The sequence below is a fragment of the Prionailurus bengalensis genome, chromosome B4 (genome assembly GCF_016509475.1).
Source record: "Prionailurus bengalensis isolate Pbe53 chromosome B4, Fcat_Pben_1.1_paternal_pri, whole genome shotgun sequence".
Taxonomy (NCBI): Eukaryota; Metazoa; Chordata; class Mammalia; order Carnivora; family Felidae; genus Prionailurus; species Prionailurus bengalensis.
Window position 1 is genome coordinate 95880961 of NC_057358.1, and position 18005 is coordinate 95898965.

The following is an 18005-nucleotide window of genomic DNA, read 5'->3' on the forward strand; positions in this document are numbered from 1 at the left end:
AGCAACTCTTAGTTGTACACAATTCATTTACTTCAGTATTACATGTAGGACTTTGGATAACTAATCAAATGCACATGAGTTAGATGTAAAATATAACCATAAATATAAAATGTTGCTCCTTTTCGCTGCCTACATTTTGTCCTGACCCTAGTAGTTACCAGGTTGGCACCAAATCCCACCACGTCCGGCCACCTCTGCCCCTGGAGCACTGCACCAGCACCTCCCACCTGACCTGCTCCGGTGGCCTCCTGTGCTTCTACTCCATTCTCCCCTTTAATAGCTCCCACCGGAAGGACCATTTTAAAACACAGATCTAATCACATGCCCTCTCCTGGTCAGAATCCTTACCTTGCCCTCCATAGGCCTGTGTGAAGTGGCCCCAGACACCTCTCCAACCTCATCCCTGCCATTCTCTCCCTCTCTCATTCCTCTCCAGCCATGCTGGCCTCCTTGCGGTTTCTGGACCACACCAGGCCCACTCCCACCCCAGGGCCTTTGCACTACTGCTCCCTTCACGGAGATACCTATGAGTCTCAGACCTCTGCCAAAATGCCCTCTCAGCAGAGAGGTTTCCTTGACCATCTTATCTGAGATAATAGCCCATCACCCTCCACATTGCTCTCTATCCTGTTGACCTTGATTTTCTTCTCAGGGTATGTTTTGTGTGGTAGTATTCCTTTGTCTTTTTGTTAATAATGGCTCTCTCCAGGGCGCCTGGGTGGCTCAGTCGGTTGGGCGGCCGGCCGACTTCGGCTCAGGTCATGATCTTGCAGTCCGTGAGGTCGAGCCCCACATCGGGCTCTGTGCTGACAGCTCAGAGCCTGGAGCCTGTTGCGGATTCTGTGTCTCCCTCTCTCTGACCCTCCCCCATTCATGCTCTGTCTCTCTCTGTCTCAAAAATAAATAAACGTTAAAAAAAAATAATAATAATGGCTCTCTCCACATTAGAAAGTAAGCTGCATATATAAAAGCAGAGAGGGAGGCAAACCATAAAAGACTCTTTTTTTCTTTTGATTTTTTTAATCTTTATTTTTGAGAGAGAGAGAGAGAGAGAAAGAGAGACAGCGTGCTAGTGGGGGAGGGGCAGAGACAGAGGGAGACATGGAGTCCGAAACAGGCTCCAGGCTCTGAACTGTCAGTACAGAGCCTGATCTGGGGCTCAAACCCATGGACTGTGAGATCATGATCTGAGCCAAAGTCGGATGCTTAACCAACTGAGCCACCCAGGTGTCCCATAAGAGACTCTTAAATACAGAGAACAAACGGAGCGTTGCTGGCGGGGTCTTGGGTGGGGCAATGGACTAAAGGGGTGAGAGTTATTAAGGAGGGCACTTGTTTGGGATGAACCCTGGGTGTTATATGTAAGTGATGAATCACTAAATTTATTCCTGAAATTATTATTACACTTTATGTTAACTAACTTGGATTTAAATTTAAAAAAAGAGGAAGAAGAAGAAGAAGAAGAAGAAGAAAGCAAGTTGCATGAGGTCAGGGGCTTTCCCCATCTAGTGGTCAGTGCTGCATCTCTGTGCCTACAGCAGCGCCAACACAGAGCAGGCCCTCTCTACTTACTGGATCCAAAAAGATTGCTTGAAGGAATGATAAAGTAAATGCCTTCCCACTTTAGCACGAAGAAACACGCTTTAGCTGTTAGAAACACAGCAACACGCAGTGGCTGTGATAGTTCAGGTGTGCCGGCTGCAAGCTAATGATACAAGGACAAAAGGGAAATGAAGCAAGAAGGGTGAATGCTAAAGTTTGGAGCAGCTTTGCAAACGTGGTTCCTCAAGACCAGCATCTAGATGAGGTCTCTAGACAGCAGAGGTTTACAAGCCTTGCCAGCTAAATTATCCTTCAGTCATGGACTTGTTTGCAAAGGACAACAAGGGATCATACCGATTCCGTTAATCATCCAAAGTAGACTTCAGGGCTAGGGGACAGCTCCACTCTGTAAAGTCATCCAGGGGCTCAGATTCCTTCTGTCTCTTTTGCTGTTCTTGTTTTGCCTTCTTTGGAGTGCTTTCCACACCAGAATCATTAATGCTGTCTCGCCAGTACCACTTCTGCGGGAATATCCTGTAATCAACAAAATTGGGGACAAGCAAACTCCTTTCAAGGAGGTGACACAGTAGTTTTCACACATCACTTTTGATCATAGCCAAACTTGGTTGCATTAATTACCATGTTTAGATACAAGGAAGGTTGGGAAGTGTAGTCTCTGGCTGAGTGACCATACACTCTGCTAAAACTCTGGGTAGAGAGAATCCAATCATGGAGGGAACAATGCATACTGGAGACAGTTAATAGTCTCTACTTGAATGGTTAGTTGAACACTACTGGGGCATCCTATTCTGTTTCAGACACTATGCAAGGCACTACAGTGGATACAAACAGAATTCCTACTTTCAAGGGGTTCCCAGTATTATGTGTGTGACAAGGCAGGTGCACACTGTAACACAAGAGAGCCAGCAAACCCATAAGAGAGGCACAAAGTGCCACCAAAGTGGTTCAAAATAGAGAGATTTCCCATCAATTTGGAAATCTCAGAAATAAAATTACTTTGAGAGACAGGAAGGGAGAATAAGGAGGACATTTTAGATAGGGCAAAGGGCCGGAAGGGAGATAGTGGAGGGCATGTCTAAGAAAAGCAAGCCTGATAGTTTGGTTTAGCTACAGCGTAGAGCACAGATCAAGGAAGTATGGAGAGGAAGCTGGGGACTTTGCATTTCTTTTCATTTGGCACAGGAACTGGTGAAGGGTTTTGAATAGGGCAGGGATATAATCAGAGCTGTCTTTCCAAAGACCATCAGTGGATACAGAATGAGTGAGAGTAGGGAGGGATTCAATGTGGGAGACTAGACGGAAGGCCAGTGTGAAAGTCTGAAGAGGGTTTTGTAGTAAGACAACTTCATAGGAAATAAACAAAACACCTCTGAAACCACCCTGGTTAAATATTAGCTGAATTACATGTTATTGACATACATTTATTGAATGCCTTACTATGCTCTAGGCTAGTGGCCTTCAAACTTTTCTGACCATATACAGGAAGCAATCAATTTCTTCCCCCTCAATCCAGTTTCACAAACATATTTCGAAACAAAGGTTTCATAAAATGATACCTTTTTACTAGAGTGGAAAATGCAGTCTGTTGTTTTTCTACTCTTTTTTCTTACTTCTATTCCGAACCACTAAATTTATTTACAGTTTGAGAAAGTTTCTTTAGGCACCATGAGGAAGACAGGAGGAGCTGTCTGAATCTTAACAAAGTTATATTTAAGGAAGGAAAATAGGCACACACATACAAATAAACACAAAACGAGACAGAGAAACCGTAGAGTGTGGGAGCTAGATGGGACCTGAGTAGCTACCTTATCTTAATATTTCATGTAATTAGTGAGAAAATGAAACTAAAAACCTTCTTTAACAGCAAGTTAGTGCTGCAGACCCAAAACAGGCAGAGCTTCTTGGAAGGTCCAAGTCTCTCTTAATGTATTTAATTTTTTTTTAAATTTTTTAAATGTTTTTATTTATTTTTGAGACAGAGAGAGACAGAGCATGAGCAAGGGAGGGACAGAGAGAGAGAGAGAGACACAGAATCCAAGGCAGGCTCCAGGCTCTGAGCTGTCAGCACAGCTGACAGCGGGACTTGAACTCACGGACTGTGAGATCATGACCTGAGCTGAAGCCAGACACTTAACCAACTGAGCCACCCAGGCGCCCCTAATTTTTTTTTAATAAATAAAAGATTATAAAAAGTGTGATATATTTTCATTTTAAGCCAATTCAATTTGAATTGCGCAAATGATGCTGTTTAATAAACATACCAAAAATGCCATTCAGAGGTTCTGTTTATGAGCTAATATTTATTTCAATACTCACAGTTTATTCTCGATGATATGGACCAGCAATGGGACACTGACGTGAAGTTGCGTGCTGGCTTATTTCAGTCTGGTCAGTGGAACTCAGTGGAAATGAATCCTCTCTCATGTGGAGATAATACCAAAATATAAATTTGAAGCTGTTAAGCCCTTCAGGAATAAGCACTAATCAAATGGGTCGCTCTACCCTTATCCCCCAACTTCCATCTCCATCAAGAAAACATGGGGGTGTCGTGATTCCCAATTTTACCCACCATTCAACAATGTGATCAGCTCCTTAAAAGGTTCTGTGCTCTTCTGAGTCACTGTGTTCTTCTTGGATTTTCCATTTTCTGGAACCATCTAACTCCTGAGGCTATGGCTTTGATGTGACTGCCAAAAAAGTACTAACCAAATGCTTTAGGTACCAGACCTTGTTGATCTTTTTTTTTTTTTTTTAATTTTTTTTTTTTCAACGTTTATTTATTTTTGGGACAGAGAGAGACAGAGCATGAACGGGGGAGGGGCAGAGAGAGAGGGAGACACAGAATTGGAAACAGGCTCCAGGCTCCGAGCCATCAGCCCAGAGCCCGACGCGGGGCTCGAACCCACGGACCGTGAGATCGTGACCTGGCTGAAGTCGGACGCTTAACCGACTGCGCCACCCAGGCGCCAGACCTTGTTGATCTTTTTACACATGCTCTCACCTTGACTGTTTCCCACTTAGAAAAATATTATAAACTAAACTTTTTAAACTTTACCAGTTAATGATGTCAAAACTTTCCATTAAATAAACCATATTCATGTCTTTCATACTAAACACTCTTTATTGTTTTTAATTTTTAAGGTATTGCTCAATTAAACCATTAATTAAGCTACTCTACCCTTTTCTTTTTTTTTAAGTTTTTATTTACTTATTTTGAGAGAGAGAGAGTGGGGGGGGGTGCACCGCTAGTGGGGGAAGGGCAGAGAGTGAGGAGGAGAGAGAAAGAATCCCAAGCAAGCTGTATACTGCCAGCACAGAGCCCGATGTGGGGCTTGCACTCACAAACCAAACCATGAGATCATGACCTGAGCTGAAGTCAAGAGTCAGATGTTTAACCAACAGAGCCACCCAAGTGCCCCTACTCTACCCTTTTTAGAGAGTTTGGAAAAAACTGATCGTGATAGTCTGCATTCTTATTTGCCAAATATAGTAAGAAAATTGGGTATTTTGTGGGATAATTGCGACAGAAATACTGTTATGTTATATTATCTGATTTATTTAGGCTTATAAAGAATTATAAAAATCATGGGACAATCACATTTTGATAGTACAATTTTTGAAGATTACCATATGGTGCTAGTTTTTGTGTAAAATTTTTTAAAAGGGAGAGTTACATATATAGTCTAAGCTGTTAAATGATTTATTGTAAAATAGGTAATTTATCATGTTTCTTCGTAGACACTTCTTTTGTCAGCTTTTTTGATTAGAAATTTACAGAAACTTTTCACAAAATATAACAAGCCAAGGTTCTTTACAGTTGTTTTTCGGTACTTGTGGTTTGAACAAAATTCTATTGCATTTCTTAACAACTAAATGAATTCATGAAGAGCACTATGCTTACTGTCTCTCTTCTCCCTTGAAACCCACAGACGTCTTTCTGGAAACGCTTTGACGTACATTCCCAAGGGAGCATTCGCTGGCCTTTATAGTCTTAAAGTTCTGTAAGTAAACAGGCTGTTATTTGCTATATTTCTGATTTTACTGTCAAGTGGATGCTAATTAACTTGTAAAGACTGAATCCCTCTAACAAGCTGTTTAGAACCACAGGATAATTCATTTCAGTTAAAGCCTACCTTCATTGGTACCGTAGCACAGTATGATACCAGGCTGGATTTGTGTGTGAGAAAAAAGTTCATCTCTCCTGTTCTACTTTCAACTCTAAAATTGCCTCTAAGGAAGCAACTTATCAACTCAAACTTTTAAAAGAGTATTTCCCTTTCCTTTTGTGTAATGAAGTTGGGGACAGTCTCTTGAATCGTCTTGATCACCAGGTGAATAAACCCTTACGATGCTTACATAATGAATGAGATCACAGCCTCAAACTATTTGTGAAGCTTGTCTCCTTATAATGCACCGAGTAAGGATCAGCTAAAAAACTACCAAGTTTATGTTCCATTTGTGAATAGACGTGGAAAAGCCTAGTGCCTAATAGATATACTGAGTAGTTATTTAATTGAGAAATGTTAATTCACTAAGACTTGTAAAAGTGGTTTTCTTAGTATGTAATGTGCAATTTCCCAGTTTGTTCATCAGAAAACTCATTATTATTGAGTGCCTCCTTCTTCTAGTACCCATTGCTTAATTTTCTTTCATTTCTTCTGTGTGGGAAAAAAAAAGTCACCTAGGTAGAGAAAATAGGTAATGTAAGTTGAAAGTCATACCAGGAAAATTTTATCTCAGAGACTATCCTGATTTTATTTCCTTTCTTTGAGATAAAAGTTTTAAACTCGAAGAAGACATTTGATACATTTCTCCTTAATGGAAATTGCATTTTATTGACCTGAGGGATCCATAGGCTTTTAGAAAACCAGCTTTATTTAAATTTACTATTTTGTTAAAAATTAAACGTAACAGCAGAACCATCGTTTGGTCTGCTTAGGTGGTTGAGTTCAGTCCCCCTACGCTTAACTTGTTTTTGCTGTTAGGTAGAAATTTTTTTAATGTTTATTTATTTTTTTTTTTTTGAAAGAGAAAGACAGAGCTTGAGTGGGGGAAGGGCAGAGAGACAGAGGGAGACAGAATCTGAAGCAGGCTCCAGGCTCCGATCTGTCAGAACAGAGCCTGACACGGGGCTCAAACCCATGAACCATGAGAGCCTGACCTGACCCAAAGTCGGACGCTTAACCGACTGAGCCACCCAAGTGCCCCTAGGCAGAAATATTTTTAAGTTGCCATACTGCCAAACCCTAATGTGTTCATTCATTGTGTGTGCTAAAGTTCTGAGCTGTAGCACCAACTCTTTAATGTACCTATGTCTCTATGAACTCATCAGAATATTTGGAACCATTCAAAATGCATCATAAATAAATCAAGTTTAGATAAGACAACTTAGATGATGTGTTTTCGATGTTGAGTTATGTACCACAAAGTATTTTGGATACATGTTAAATAAATTATACTAGAATCAATTATTTTAACTCACTTAACAAAATGTATTTTGGAAGTACTGAGCGAGAGAGAGAGAGCATGTGTATGCATGTGTATGTGTGTGTGTGTGTATCATTGAACAAATTATTGCTAAAAATACAAAGATCAATAAGTATGGCCCTTGCCTTTGAAGAGTTTATAATGTAGTGATAGGCTGTGGGATCAAGATAGTGGAACAAAGCCAAACAAACAGGTCTCCTCTGATTCATCTGAAAAATGTGTCTAGCGACCTGTGCAGGACACTGCATCCAGAAATTGGAAAGCATTTAGTCCAGTCTGATGGTTCAGATTTGGCTTCCTGCAAGAAATGTTTTTCCAAACAGATGATCCAGGAGCTGAATCTTAGCACACCTGCGGAACAACCATAATGTGATCAACTGAGGGGATAAATGCAGAGACACGGAGGCAGGAAGTACCTGGGATGAACAGGCGTCTCTAAGAAGATTGGTACTCAAGCATTTGGGGAAAGATGAAAAGTATCTGCAGAAGAGTGTGGAGAGATAGAAAGGGTCCCGGTCCCAGGGATCCTGTATGTCATGTCAAAAATGCATGAGAATTGTTATGATATAGGCATGATGAGAAGCCAAGGAAAAGTTATAAGCATGGGAATGGCATCTTCAGACTTTGCAGTGTAGCTAGATCACTGCCCACGTGAAGAGAAATTTAGAGGAGCAAGACTTCTGCCCAGAATTATATTTGCTCTTCCTTTTGCTTTGCTGACTTAAATACTAATATTCAATGAGCAAATTCAATCATCAAATGTTTTGAAAGTATTTCATTCAGTAGTAGAACAATGGTTCTCAACTGTGGCCATTCTGCTTGCCCCAGAGTGTTGGAAAACCAACGTCATTGGTTTTCTGGATGATTGGCATGTAGCAAACTGTCCTGTGATGTGCTACTCAGCCCAGTGTAAATTGACCAAATTTGAGTCAATAATATATTCATGCATAATAACACTAAAAGGTTTTATAAGAAGTTCTGCATAGGCCTAATAATTTGTACAGGAAAAATTAAATGGAATAAATGTATTCCCGTAAAATCACTGAATAATTCAGTGTATGCATCCTGTCTATTCCAGGTATTGTATGATTTAGTTGAAAACAGTATTAGTGCAGTAGAAGAATTACCTCAACAGCCACAAAATAAATTAAAAATATATAACCGTGGAGGTATAAAACTTCTTCTTGGGGCGCCTGGGTGGCGCAGTCGGTTAAGCGTCTGACTTCAGCCAGGTCACGATCTCGCTGTCCGTGAGTTCGAGCCCCGCGTCAGGCTCTGGGCTGATGGCTCAGAGCCTGGAGCCTGTTTCCGATTCTGTGTCTCCCTCTCTCTCTGCCCCTCCCCCGTTCATGCTCTGTCTCTCTCTGTCCCAAAAATAAATAAACGTTGAAAAAAAAATTAAAAAAAAAAAAAACTTCTTCTTAAAAATAATTGCCATTTGGGGCACCTGGGTGGCTCAGTCGGTTAAGTGTCCGACTTCGGCTCAGATCATGATCTCACAGTCCATGGGTTTGGGCCCCACGTCAGGCTCTGTGCCGACAGCTCAGAGCCCGGAGCCTGCTTCGGATTCTGTGTCTCCCTCTCTCTCTGCCCCTCCCCTGCTTGCTCTCTCTCTCTCTCTCTCTCTCTCTCTCAAAAATAGAATAAAAAACATAAAAAAATATTTTAATAATAATTGCCATTAAATTAGCAGAGAAATATGAAACATAAGGTTCCGTTGAATTTCATTAACAAAGTTTGCTTTGTAAAGATTTTGTATTATAGCCTTAAAATTTTTTGGAGAACAGTCATAAAAATCTGTTATGACAATTGTGTAATATATATATTTATTTGGGTGGCCTGTTGCTTTTCTAATCTTGCTCTTCCATTATCCAGCAGGGTCTGCTACCCAACTTCTATGAAGGCAATACTGTGATTTTTTTTTTTTCCAATTTGGCCTCAATTCTCTGTTGCCATTAGGCTCTCCAGGACTGGAGAATGAAGGCTTGCCTCAGCATGTGATGGAGCTTTGAGATAGGATAAATGTGCTTTGTGATATTTCAACCTTATCTTGTCCTAAAAGAGAATTATTTTTACACTATTCTCCTCTACAAGGAACAGGCATTTGTGAAAATGTCATGCTCATTTGTGAGAGTCTAACACTTCCTAATTTTCTCCCCTACAACATCTATCATTTATCTTAGCATGTTATGCTTATTTTAATAAAGGTTGTTTCCTTCTTTCCCATATAAGCATAGTCTGTTATGTATCTTAATAATTCTAGTTCTTATTCTAGTATCCATGTAGAACTCTAATCTCACTTCATGGTTCTTGTACAAAACAGCTTCTGGTCATGCTGTTTCTCTCACACCCAACTTTATTCATTAAAAGTAGAGCCAAACATGAAGGAAACAATCAGTAAAACTAAAAGGCAACCAACAGAATGGGAGAAGATATATTTGCAACTGACATATCAGATAAAGGGTTAGTATCCAAAATCTATAAAGAACTTACCAAACTCAATACCCAAAATAATAATAATAATAATAATAATAATAATAATCCAGTGAAGAAATGGGCAAAAGACATGAATAGACACGTCTCCAAAGAAGACATCCAGATGGCCAACTGACACATGAAAAAATGCTCAACATCAGTCATCATCAGGGAAATACAAATCAAAACCACAATGAGATACCACCTCATACCAGTCAGAATGGCTAAAATTAACAACTGAGGCAACAACAGATGTTGGCAAGAATGCGGAGAAAGAGGAACCCTCTTGCACTGCTGGTGGGAATGCAAACTAGTGCAGCCACTCTGGAAAACAGTATGGAGATTCCTCAAAAAATTAAAAATAGAACTAGCCTATGACCCAGCAATTGCACTACTAGATATTTATCCACAGGATACAGGTGTGCTGTTTCGAAGGAGCACATACACCCCAATGTTTATAGCAGCGCTATTGACAATAGCCGAAGTATGGAAAGAGCCCAAATGTCCATTGATGGATGAATGGATAAAAAAATGTGGTATGTATATACAATGGAGTATTACTCGACAATCAAAAAGAATGAAATCTTGCCATTTGCAACAACATGGATAGAACTGGAGAGTATTGTGCTAAGCAAAATTAGTCAGTCAGAGAAAGACAAATATCATATGGCTTCACTCATATGTGGAATTTAAGATACAAAACAGATGAACATAAGGGAAGGGAAGCAAAAATAATATAAAAACAGGGAGGGGGACAAAACATAAGAGACTCTTAAATATAGAGAACAAACTGAGGGTTACTGGAGGGGTTGTAGGTAGCGGGGGGATGGGCTAAATGGGCAAGGGACACTAAGAAAGACACTTGTTGAGATGAGCACTGGGTGTTGTATGTAGGATGTGAACCACCGGATTCTACTGAAATCATTATTGCACTATATGCTAACTAACTTGGATGTAAGTTTTAAAAAAAATTTTTTTAAGTTTGTATTTTAAAAAAAAGAGCCCAACATCTCACTCGTTCATAAAGATGTCTCCTATCTGAGCATCATTTATATAATGATACATGTATCACTTTATTATAAATTTTTTTTATTTCTCCTTTATAATATAGTTAGGGCAGTACATTCTATTCATTTTTTTCTTTGAAGTGATGTGCATAAATAGGCTATATTTTTATGAATTTTATCTAAATATAATAGATGGGGCATTATAAATATTTAGTATTAAAGGGAGAATTGAGTCCGGTCGTGTTGAGACCACAGTGCTAGGGGTAAAATGCTGAATAAGCCTGCTTCTTTCTTCATGGCAACTCTTCCAAATGTTTTATAAAACCCAAAAGTCACTGAAAGAAAGAGATAACTGATTATTGTATAGCATGGTAAGAAAGGTAGTGTAAAAGTTATGTTCATCTGGGTCCCTGATCAGCATAGAGAAGGTAAGGAGGGCATTTGATTAAAAAAAGAGAAAGATAATAGTAAGCCAACCCATTAAGAAAATGAAGATAGTGGTGCGCCTGGGTGGCTCAGTTGGTAAAGCCTCCGACTTGGGCTCAGGTCATGATCTCACAGTTTATGAGTTCGAGCCCCACATTGGGCTCTGTGCTGACAGCTCAGAGCCTGGATCCTGCTTCGGATTCTGTGTCTCCCTCTCACTCTGCTCTTCCCCCACTTATGCTCTGTCTCTATCTCCTTCAAAAATAAATAAACATTAAAAATTTAAAAAAAAAGAAAGAAAGAAAGAAAATGAAGATGGCAACAGCCCTCCTTAGCTAGGACTCTTTTATATCTGAAATCTTACTACCGTTAACTCTGGAAGATCACTAGTATTTAAGATTATCTCTATAAATACTGGCTTCATAGAAAAATAAGTTATTGGTTCTATATTGTAAAACACCCAGTCCAGTGGAATTCTGAACGAGGCTTTCTTCAGCAAAGGTTCATTTTCCCCTGTCGACCGTTCAGTCAAGGAAGAGCTCATCCTTCCGCCACCCAGTACCAGAACCAAAGCCATGGAGGTGATGGGTAAAACTAACCATGGAAAAGTCACGATTAGCCAAAATTCTCTGCTTCCCACATAGGCTTACAACAGAGTCTCGACAGTTACTTTATACCTACCTAAACACAGGACAATTAGGCAGAAGGAATACCTAAGGATCAAGCCATCGACTGTGATGAAGTTCCCCTGTAACATATGATTTCATCTCCCTCTGCTTCACTGTACCTGTTCTCACGTAGCCCTGTTGGCAGAAAAGAAAACCAAATAAAGTACTGTTAAGAAGCGTGGGATGCTGTATGAAATACTTTAAATTTTAAAACTTCAATATTTTAAGACTTTAATAATTTCAACATATTTAAATTTTTAATAAATTTTTAAAATAAAAGCATTTTCAAACTTGTAATATTTTAAAATCAGGGAAAGAAATTAAGAAAATACTGGGGTACCTGGGTGGCTCAGTCAGTTAAGCGTCAGACTTCAGCTCAGGTCTTTATCCCGTGGCTGGTGAGTTCAAGCCCCGACATGGGTTCTGTGCTGACAGCTCACAGCCTGGAGCCTGATTCTGCGTCTCCTCTTTGCCCCTCCCTCACTTGTGCTCGCGCGTGCTCGCTCTCTCTCTCTCTCTCTCTCTCTCTCAAAAATAAATAAACATTAAAAAAAATTAATTAAAAGAAATATGAAGCCATTCTTTGGGCAGTTGCGGCAAGATGGCGGCTTAGGAGGACGCTGGGCTCACCGCACGTCCTGCTGATCACTTAGATTCCATCTACACCTGCCTAAATAACCCAGAAAACCGCCAGAGGATTAGCAGAACAGAGTCGCCGGAGCCAAACGCAGACGAGAGGCCCACGGAAGAGGGTAGGAAGGGCGGCGAGGCGGTGCGCGCTCCACGGACTGGCGGGAGGGAGCCGGGGCGGAGGGGCGGCTCGCCGGCCAAGCAGAGCCCCCGAGTCGGGCTTGCAAAAGTGGAGGGGCCGGGCGGACTGTGTTCCGACAGCAAGCGCGACTTAGCGTCTGGGAGGTCAGAAATTAACAGCTCTGCTCGGAAAGCGGGAAGGCTGGAGGACAAAGGGAGGGAGAGCTGCTGAGCCCCCTGACAACAGAGCTCAGTTTGGTGGGGAACAAAGGCGCTCGCCAGCGCCATTTCCCCCGCCCATCCCCCAGCCGAAATCCCAAAGGGAACCGGTTCCTGCCAGGGAACTTGCTCGCTCCGCGCAAACACCCAACTCTGCGCTTCTGCGGAGCCAAACCTCCGGCAGCGGATCTGACTCCCTCCCGCTGCCACAGGGCCCCTCCTGAAGTGGATCACCTAAGGAGAAGCGATCTAAGCCTGCCCCTCCTGCCCCCGAGCACCTTGCCTACCCACCCCAGCTAATACGCCAGATCCCCAGCATCACAAGCCTGGCAGGGTGCAAGTAGCCCAGACGAGCCACACCACCCCACAGTGAATCCCGCCCCTAGGAGAGGGGAAGAGAAGGCACACACCAGTCTGACTGTGGCCCCAGCGGTGGGCTGGGGGCAGACATCAGGTCTGACTGCGGCCCCGCCCACCAACTCCAGGTATACACCACAGCACAGGGGAAGTGCCCTGCAGGTCCTCACCACGCCAGGGACTATCCAAAATGACCAAGCGGAAGAACTCCCCTCAGAAGAATCTCCAGGAAATAACAACAGCTAATGAGCTGATCAAAAAGGATTTAAATAATATAACAGAAAGTGAATTTAGAATAATAGTCATAAAATTAATCGCTGGGCTTGAAAACAGTATACAGGACAGCAGAGAATCTCTTGCTACAGAGATCAAGGGACTAAGGAACAGTCACGAGGAGCTGAAAAACGCTTTAAACGAAATGCATAACAAAATGGAAACCACCACAGCTCGGCTTGAAGAGGCAGAGGAGAGAATAGGTGAACTAGAAGATAAAGTTATGGAAAAAGAGGAAGCTGAGAAAAAGAGAGATAAAAAAATCCAGGAGTATGAGGGGAAAATTAGAGAATTAAGTGATACACTAAAAAGAAATAATATACGCATAATTGGTATCCCAGAGGAGGAAGAGAGAGGGAAAGGTGCTGAAGGGGTACTTGAAGAAATCATAGCTGAGAACTTCCCTGAACTGGGGAAGGAAAAAGGCATTGAAATCCAAGAGGCACAGAGAACTCCCTTCAGACGTAACTTGAATCGATCTTCTGCACGACATATCATAGTGAAACTGGCAAAATACAAGGATAAAGAGAAAATTCTGAAAGCAGCAAGGGGTAAACGTGCCCTCACATATAAAGGGAGACCTATAAGACTCGTGACTGATCTCTCTTTTGAAACTTGGCAGGCCAGAAAGAATTGGCAAGAGATTTTCAGGGTGCTAGACAGAAAAAATATGCAGCCAAGAATCCTTTATCCAGCAAGTCTGTCATTTAGAATAGAAGGAGAGATAAAGGTCTTCCCAAACAAACAAAAACTGAAGGAATTTGTCACCACTAAACCAGCCCTACAAGAGATCCTAAGGGGGACCCTGTGAGACAAAGTCCCAGAGACATCACTATAAGCATAAAACATACAGACATCACAATGACTCTAAACCCGTATCTTTCTATAATAACACTGAATGTAAATGGATTAAATGCGCCAACCAAAAGACATAGGGTATCAGAATGGATAAAAAAACAAGACCCATCTATTTGCTGTCTACAAGAGACTCATTTTAGACCTGAGGACACCTTTAGATTGAGAGTGAGGGGATGGAGAACTATTTATCATGCGACTGGAAGCCAAAAGAAAGCTGGAGTAGCCATACTTATATCAGACAAACTAGACTTTAAATTAAAGGCTGTAACAAGAGATGAAGAAGGACATTATATAATAGTTACAGGGTCTATCCATCAGGAAGAGCTAACAATTATCAATGTCTATGCACCGAATACCGGAGCCCCCAAATATATAAAACAATTACTCATAAACATAAGCAACCTTATTGATAAGAATGTGGTAATTGCAGGGGACTTTAATACACCACTTACAGAAATGGATAGATCATCTAGACACACGGTCAATAAAGAAACAAGGGCCCTGAATGAGACATTGGATGAGATGGACTTGACAGATATATTTAGAACTCTGCATCCCAAAGCAACAGAATATACTTTCTTCTCGAGTGCACATGGAACATTCTCCAAGATAGATCATATACTGGGTCACAAAACAGCCCTTCATAAGTTTACAAGAATTGAAATTATACCATGCTTACTTTCAGACCACAATGCCATGAAGCTTGAAATCAACCACAGGAAAAAGTCTGGAAAACCTCCAAAAGCATGGAGGTTAAAGAACACCCTACTAACGAATGAGTGGGTCAACCAGGCAATTAGAGAAGAAATTAAAAAATATATGGAAACAAACGAAAATGAAAATACAACAATCCAAACGCTTTGGGACGCAGCAAAGGCAGTCCTGAGAGGAAAATACATTGCAATCCAGGCCTATCTCAAGAAACAAGAAAAATCCCAAATACAAAATCTAACAGCACACCTAAAGGAACTAGAAGCAGAACAGCAAAGGCAGCCTAAGCCCAGCAGAAGAAGAGAAATAATAAAGATCAGAGCAGAAATAAACAATATAGAAACTAAAAAAACTGTAGAGCAGATCAACGAAACCAAGAGTTGGTTTTTTGAAAAAATAAACAAAATTGACAAACCTCTAGCCAGGCTTCTCAAAAAGAAAAGGGAGATGACCCAAATAGATAAAATCATGAATGAAAATGGAATTATTACAACCAATCCCTCAGAGATACAAACAATTATCAGGGAATACTATGAAAACTTATATGCCAACAAATTGGACAACCTGGAAGAAATGGACGAATTCCTGAACACCCACACGCTTCCAAAACTCAATCAGGAGGAAATAGAAAGCTTGAACAGACCCATAACCAGCGAAGAAATTGAATCGGTTATCAAAAATCTCCCAACAAATAAGAGTCCAGGACCAGATGGCTTCCCAGGGGAGTTCTACCAGACGTTTAAAGCAGAGATAATACCTATCCTTCTCAAGCTATTCCAAGAAATAGAAAGGGAAGGAAAACTTCCAGACTCATTCTATGAAGCCAGTATTACTTTGATTCCTAAACCAGACAGAGACCCAGTAAAAAAAGAGAACTACAGGCCAATATCCCTGATGAATATGGATGCAAAAATTCTCAATAAGATACTAGCAAATCGAATTCAACGGCATATAAAAAGAATTATTCACCATGATCAAGTGGGATTCATTCCTGGGATGCAGGGCTGGTTCAACATTCGCAAATCAATCAACGTGATACATCACATTAACAAAAAAAGAGAGAAGAACCATATGATCCTGTCAATCGATGCAGAAAAGGCCTTCGACAAAATCCAGCACCCTTTCTTAATAAAAACCCTTGAGAAAGTCGGGATAGAAGGAACATACTTAAAGATCATAAAAGCCATTTATGAAAAGCCCACAGCTAACATCATCCTCAACGGGGAAAAACTGAAAGCTTTTTCCCTGAGATCAGGAACACGACAAGGATGCCCACTCTCACCGCTGCTGTTTAACATAGTGCTGGAAGTTCTAGCATCAGCAATCAGACAACAAAAGGAAATCAAAGGCATCAAAATTGGCAAAGATGAAGTCAAGCTTTCGCTTTTTGCAGATGACATGATATTATACATGGAAAATCCGATAGACTCCACCAAAAGTCTGCTAGAACTGATACAGGAATTCAGCAAAGTTGCAGGATACAAAATCAATGTACAGAAATCAGTTGCATTCTTATACACTAACAATGAAGCAACAGAAAGACAAATAAAGAAACTGATCCCATTCACAATTGCACCAAGAAGCATAAAATACCTAGGAATAAATCTAACCAAAGATGTAAAGGATCTGTATGCTGAAAACTATAGAAAGCTTCTGAAGGAAATTGAAGAAGATTTAAAGAAATGGAAAGACATTCCCTGCTCATGGATTGGAAAAATAAATATTGTCAAAATGTCAATACTACCCAAAGCTATCTACACATTCAATGCAATCCCAATCAAAATTGCACCAGCATTCTTCTCGAAACTAGAACAAGCAATCCTAAAATTCATATGGAACCACAAAAGGCCCCGAATAGCCAAAGGAATTTTGAAGAAGAAGACCAAAGCAGGAGGCATCACAATCCCAGACTTTAGCCTCTACTACAAAGCTGTCATCATCAAGACAGCATGGTATTGGCACCAAAACAGACACATAGACCAATGGAATAGAATAGAAACCCCAGAACTAGACCCACAAACGTATGGCCAACTCATCTTTGACAAAGCAGGAAAGAACATCCAATGGAAAAAAGACAGCCTCTTTAACAAATGGTGCTGGGAGAACTGGACAGCAACATGCAGAAGGTTGAAACTAGACCACTTTCTCACACCATTCACAAAAATAAACTCAAAATGGATAAAGGACCTAAATGTGAGACAGGAAACCATCAAAACCTTAGAGGAGAAAGCAGGAAAAGACCTCTCTGACCTCAGCCGTAGCAATCTCTTACTCGACACATCCCCAAAGGCAAGGGAATTAAAAGCAAAAGTGAATTACTGGGACCTTATGAAGATAAAAAGCTTCTGCACAGCAAAGGAAAGAACCAACAAAACTAAAAGGCAACCAACGGAATGGGAAAAGATATTCGCAAATGACATATCGGACAAAGGGCTAGTATCCAAAATCTATAAAGAGCTCACCAAACTCCACACCCGAAAAACAAATAACCCAGTGAAGAAATGGGCAGAAAACATGAATAGACACTTCTCTAAAGAAGACATCCGGATGGCCAACAGGCACATGAAAAGATGTTCAGCGTCGCTCCTTATCAGGGAAATACAAATCAAAACCACACTCAGGTATCACCTCACGCCAGTCAGAGTGGCCAAAATGAACAAATCAGGAGACTATAGATGCTGGAGAGGATGTGGAGAAACGGGAACCCTCTTGCACTGTTGGTGGGAATGCAAATTGGTGCAGCCGCTCTGGAAAGCAGTGTGGAGGTTCCTCAGAAAATTAAAAATAGACCTACCCTATGACCCAGCAATAGCACTGCTAGGAATTTATCCAAGGGATACAGGAGCACTGATGCATAGGGCCACTTGTACCCCAATGTTCATAGCAGCACTCTCAACAATAGCCAAATTATGGAAAGAGCCTAAATGTCCATCAACTGATGAATGGATAAAGAAATTGTGGTTTTTATACACAATGGAATATTACATGGCAATGAGAAAAAATGAAATATGGCCTTTTGTAGCAACGTGGATGGAACTGGAGAGTGTGATGCTAAGTGAAATAAGCCATACAGAGAAAGACAGATACCATATGGTCTCACTCTTATGTGGATCCTGAGAAACTTATCAGGAACCCATGGGGGAGGGGAAGGAAAAAAAAAAAAAAAGAGGTTAGAATGGGAGAGAGCCAAAGCATAAGAGACTGTTAAAAA

General features: G+C 40.9%; 1 protein-coding gene across 2 annotated transcripts in view; it reads left to right on the forward strand.

Moving 5' to 3' along the window:
- LGR5 (leucine rich repeat containing G protein-coupled receptor 5) overlaps positions 1 to 18005 on the forward strand; it is a 137335-nt gene that overhangs the window by 69121 nt on the left and 50209 nt on the right. For both annotated transcript variants that reach the window (XM_043565036.1, XM_043565035.1), the window contains exon 3: positions 5493 to 5564. In XM_043565036.1, the coding sequence (XP_043420971.1) occupies positions 5493 to 5564 (72 nt within the window). The remainder of the gene's footprint in view (positions 1 to 5492; positions 5565 to 18005) is intronic.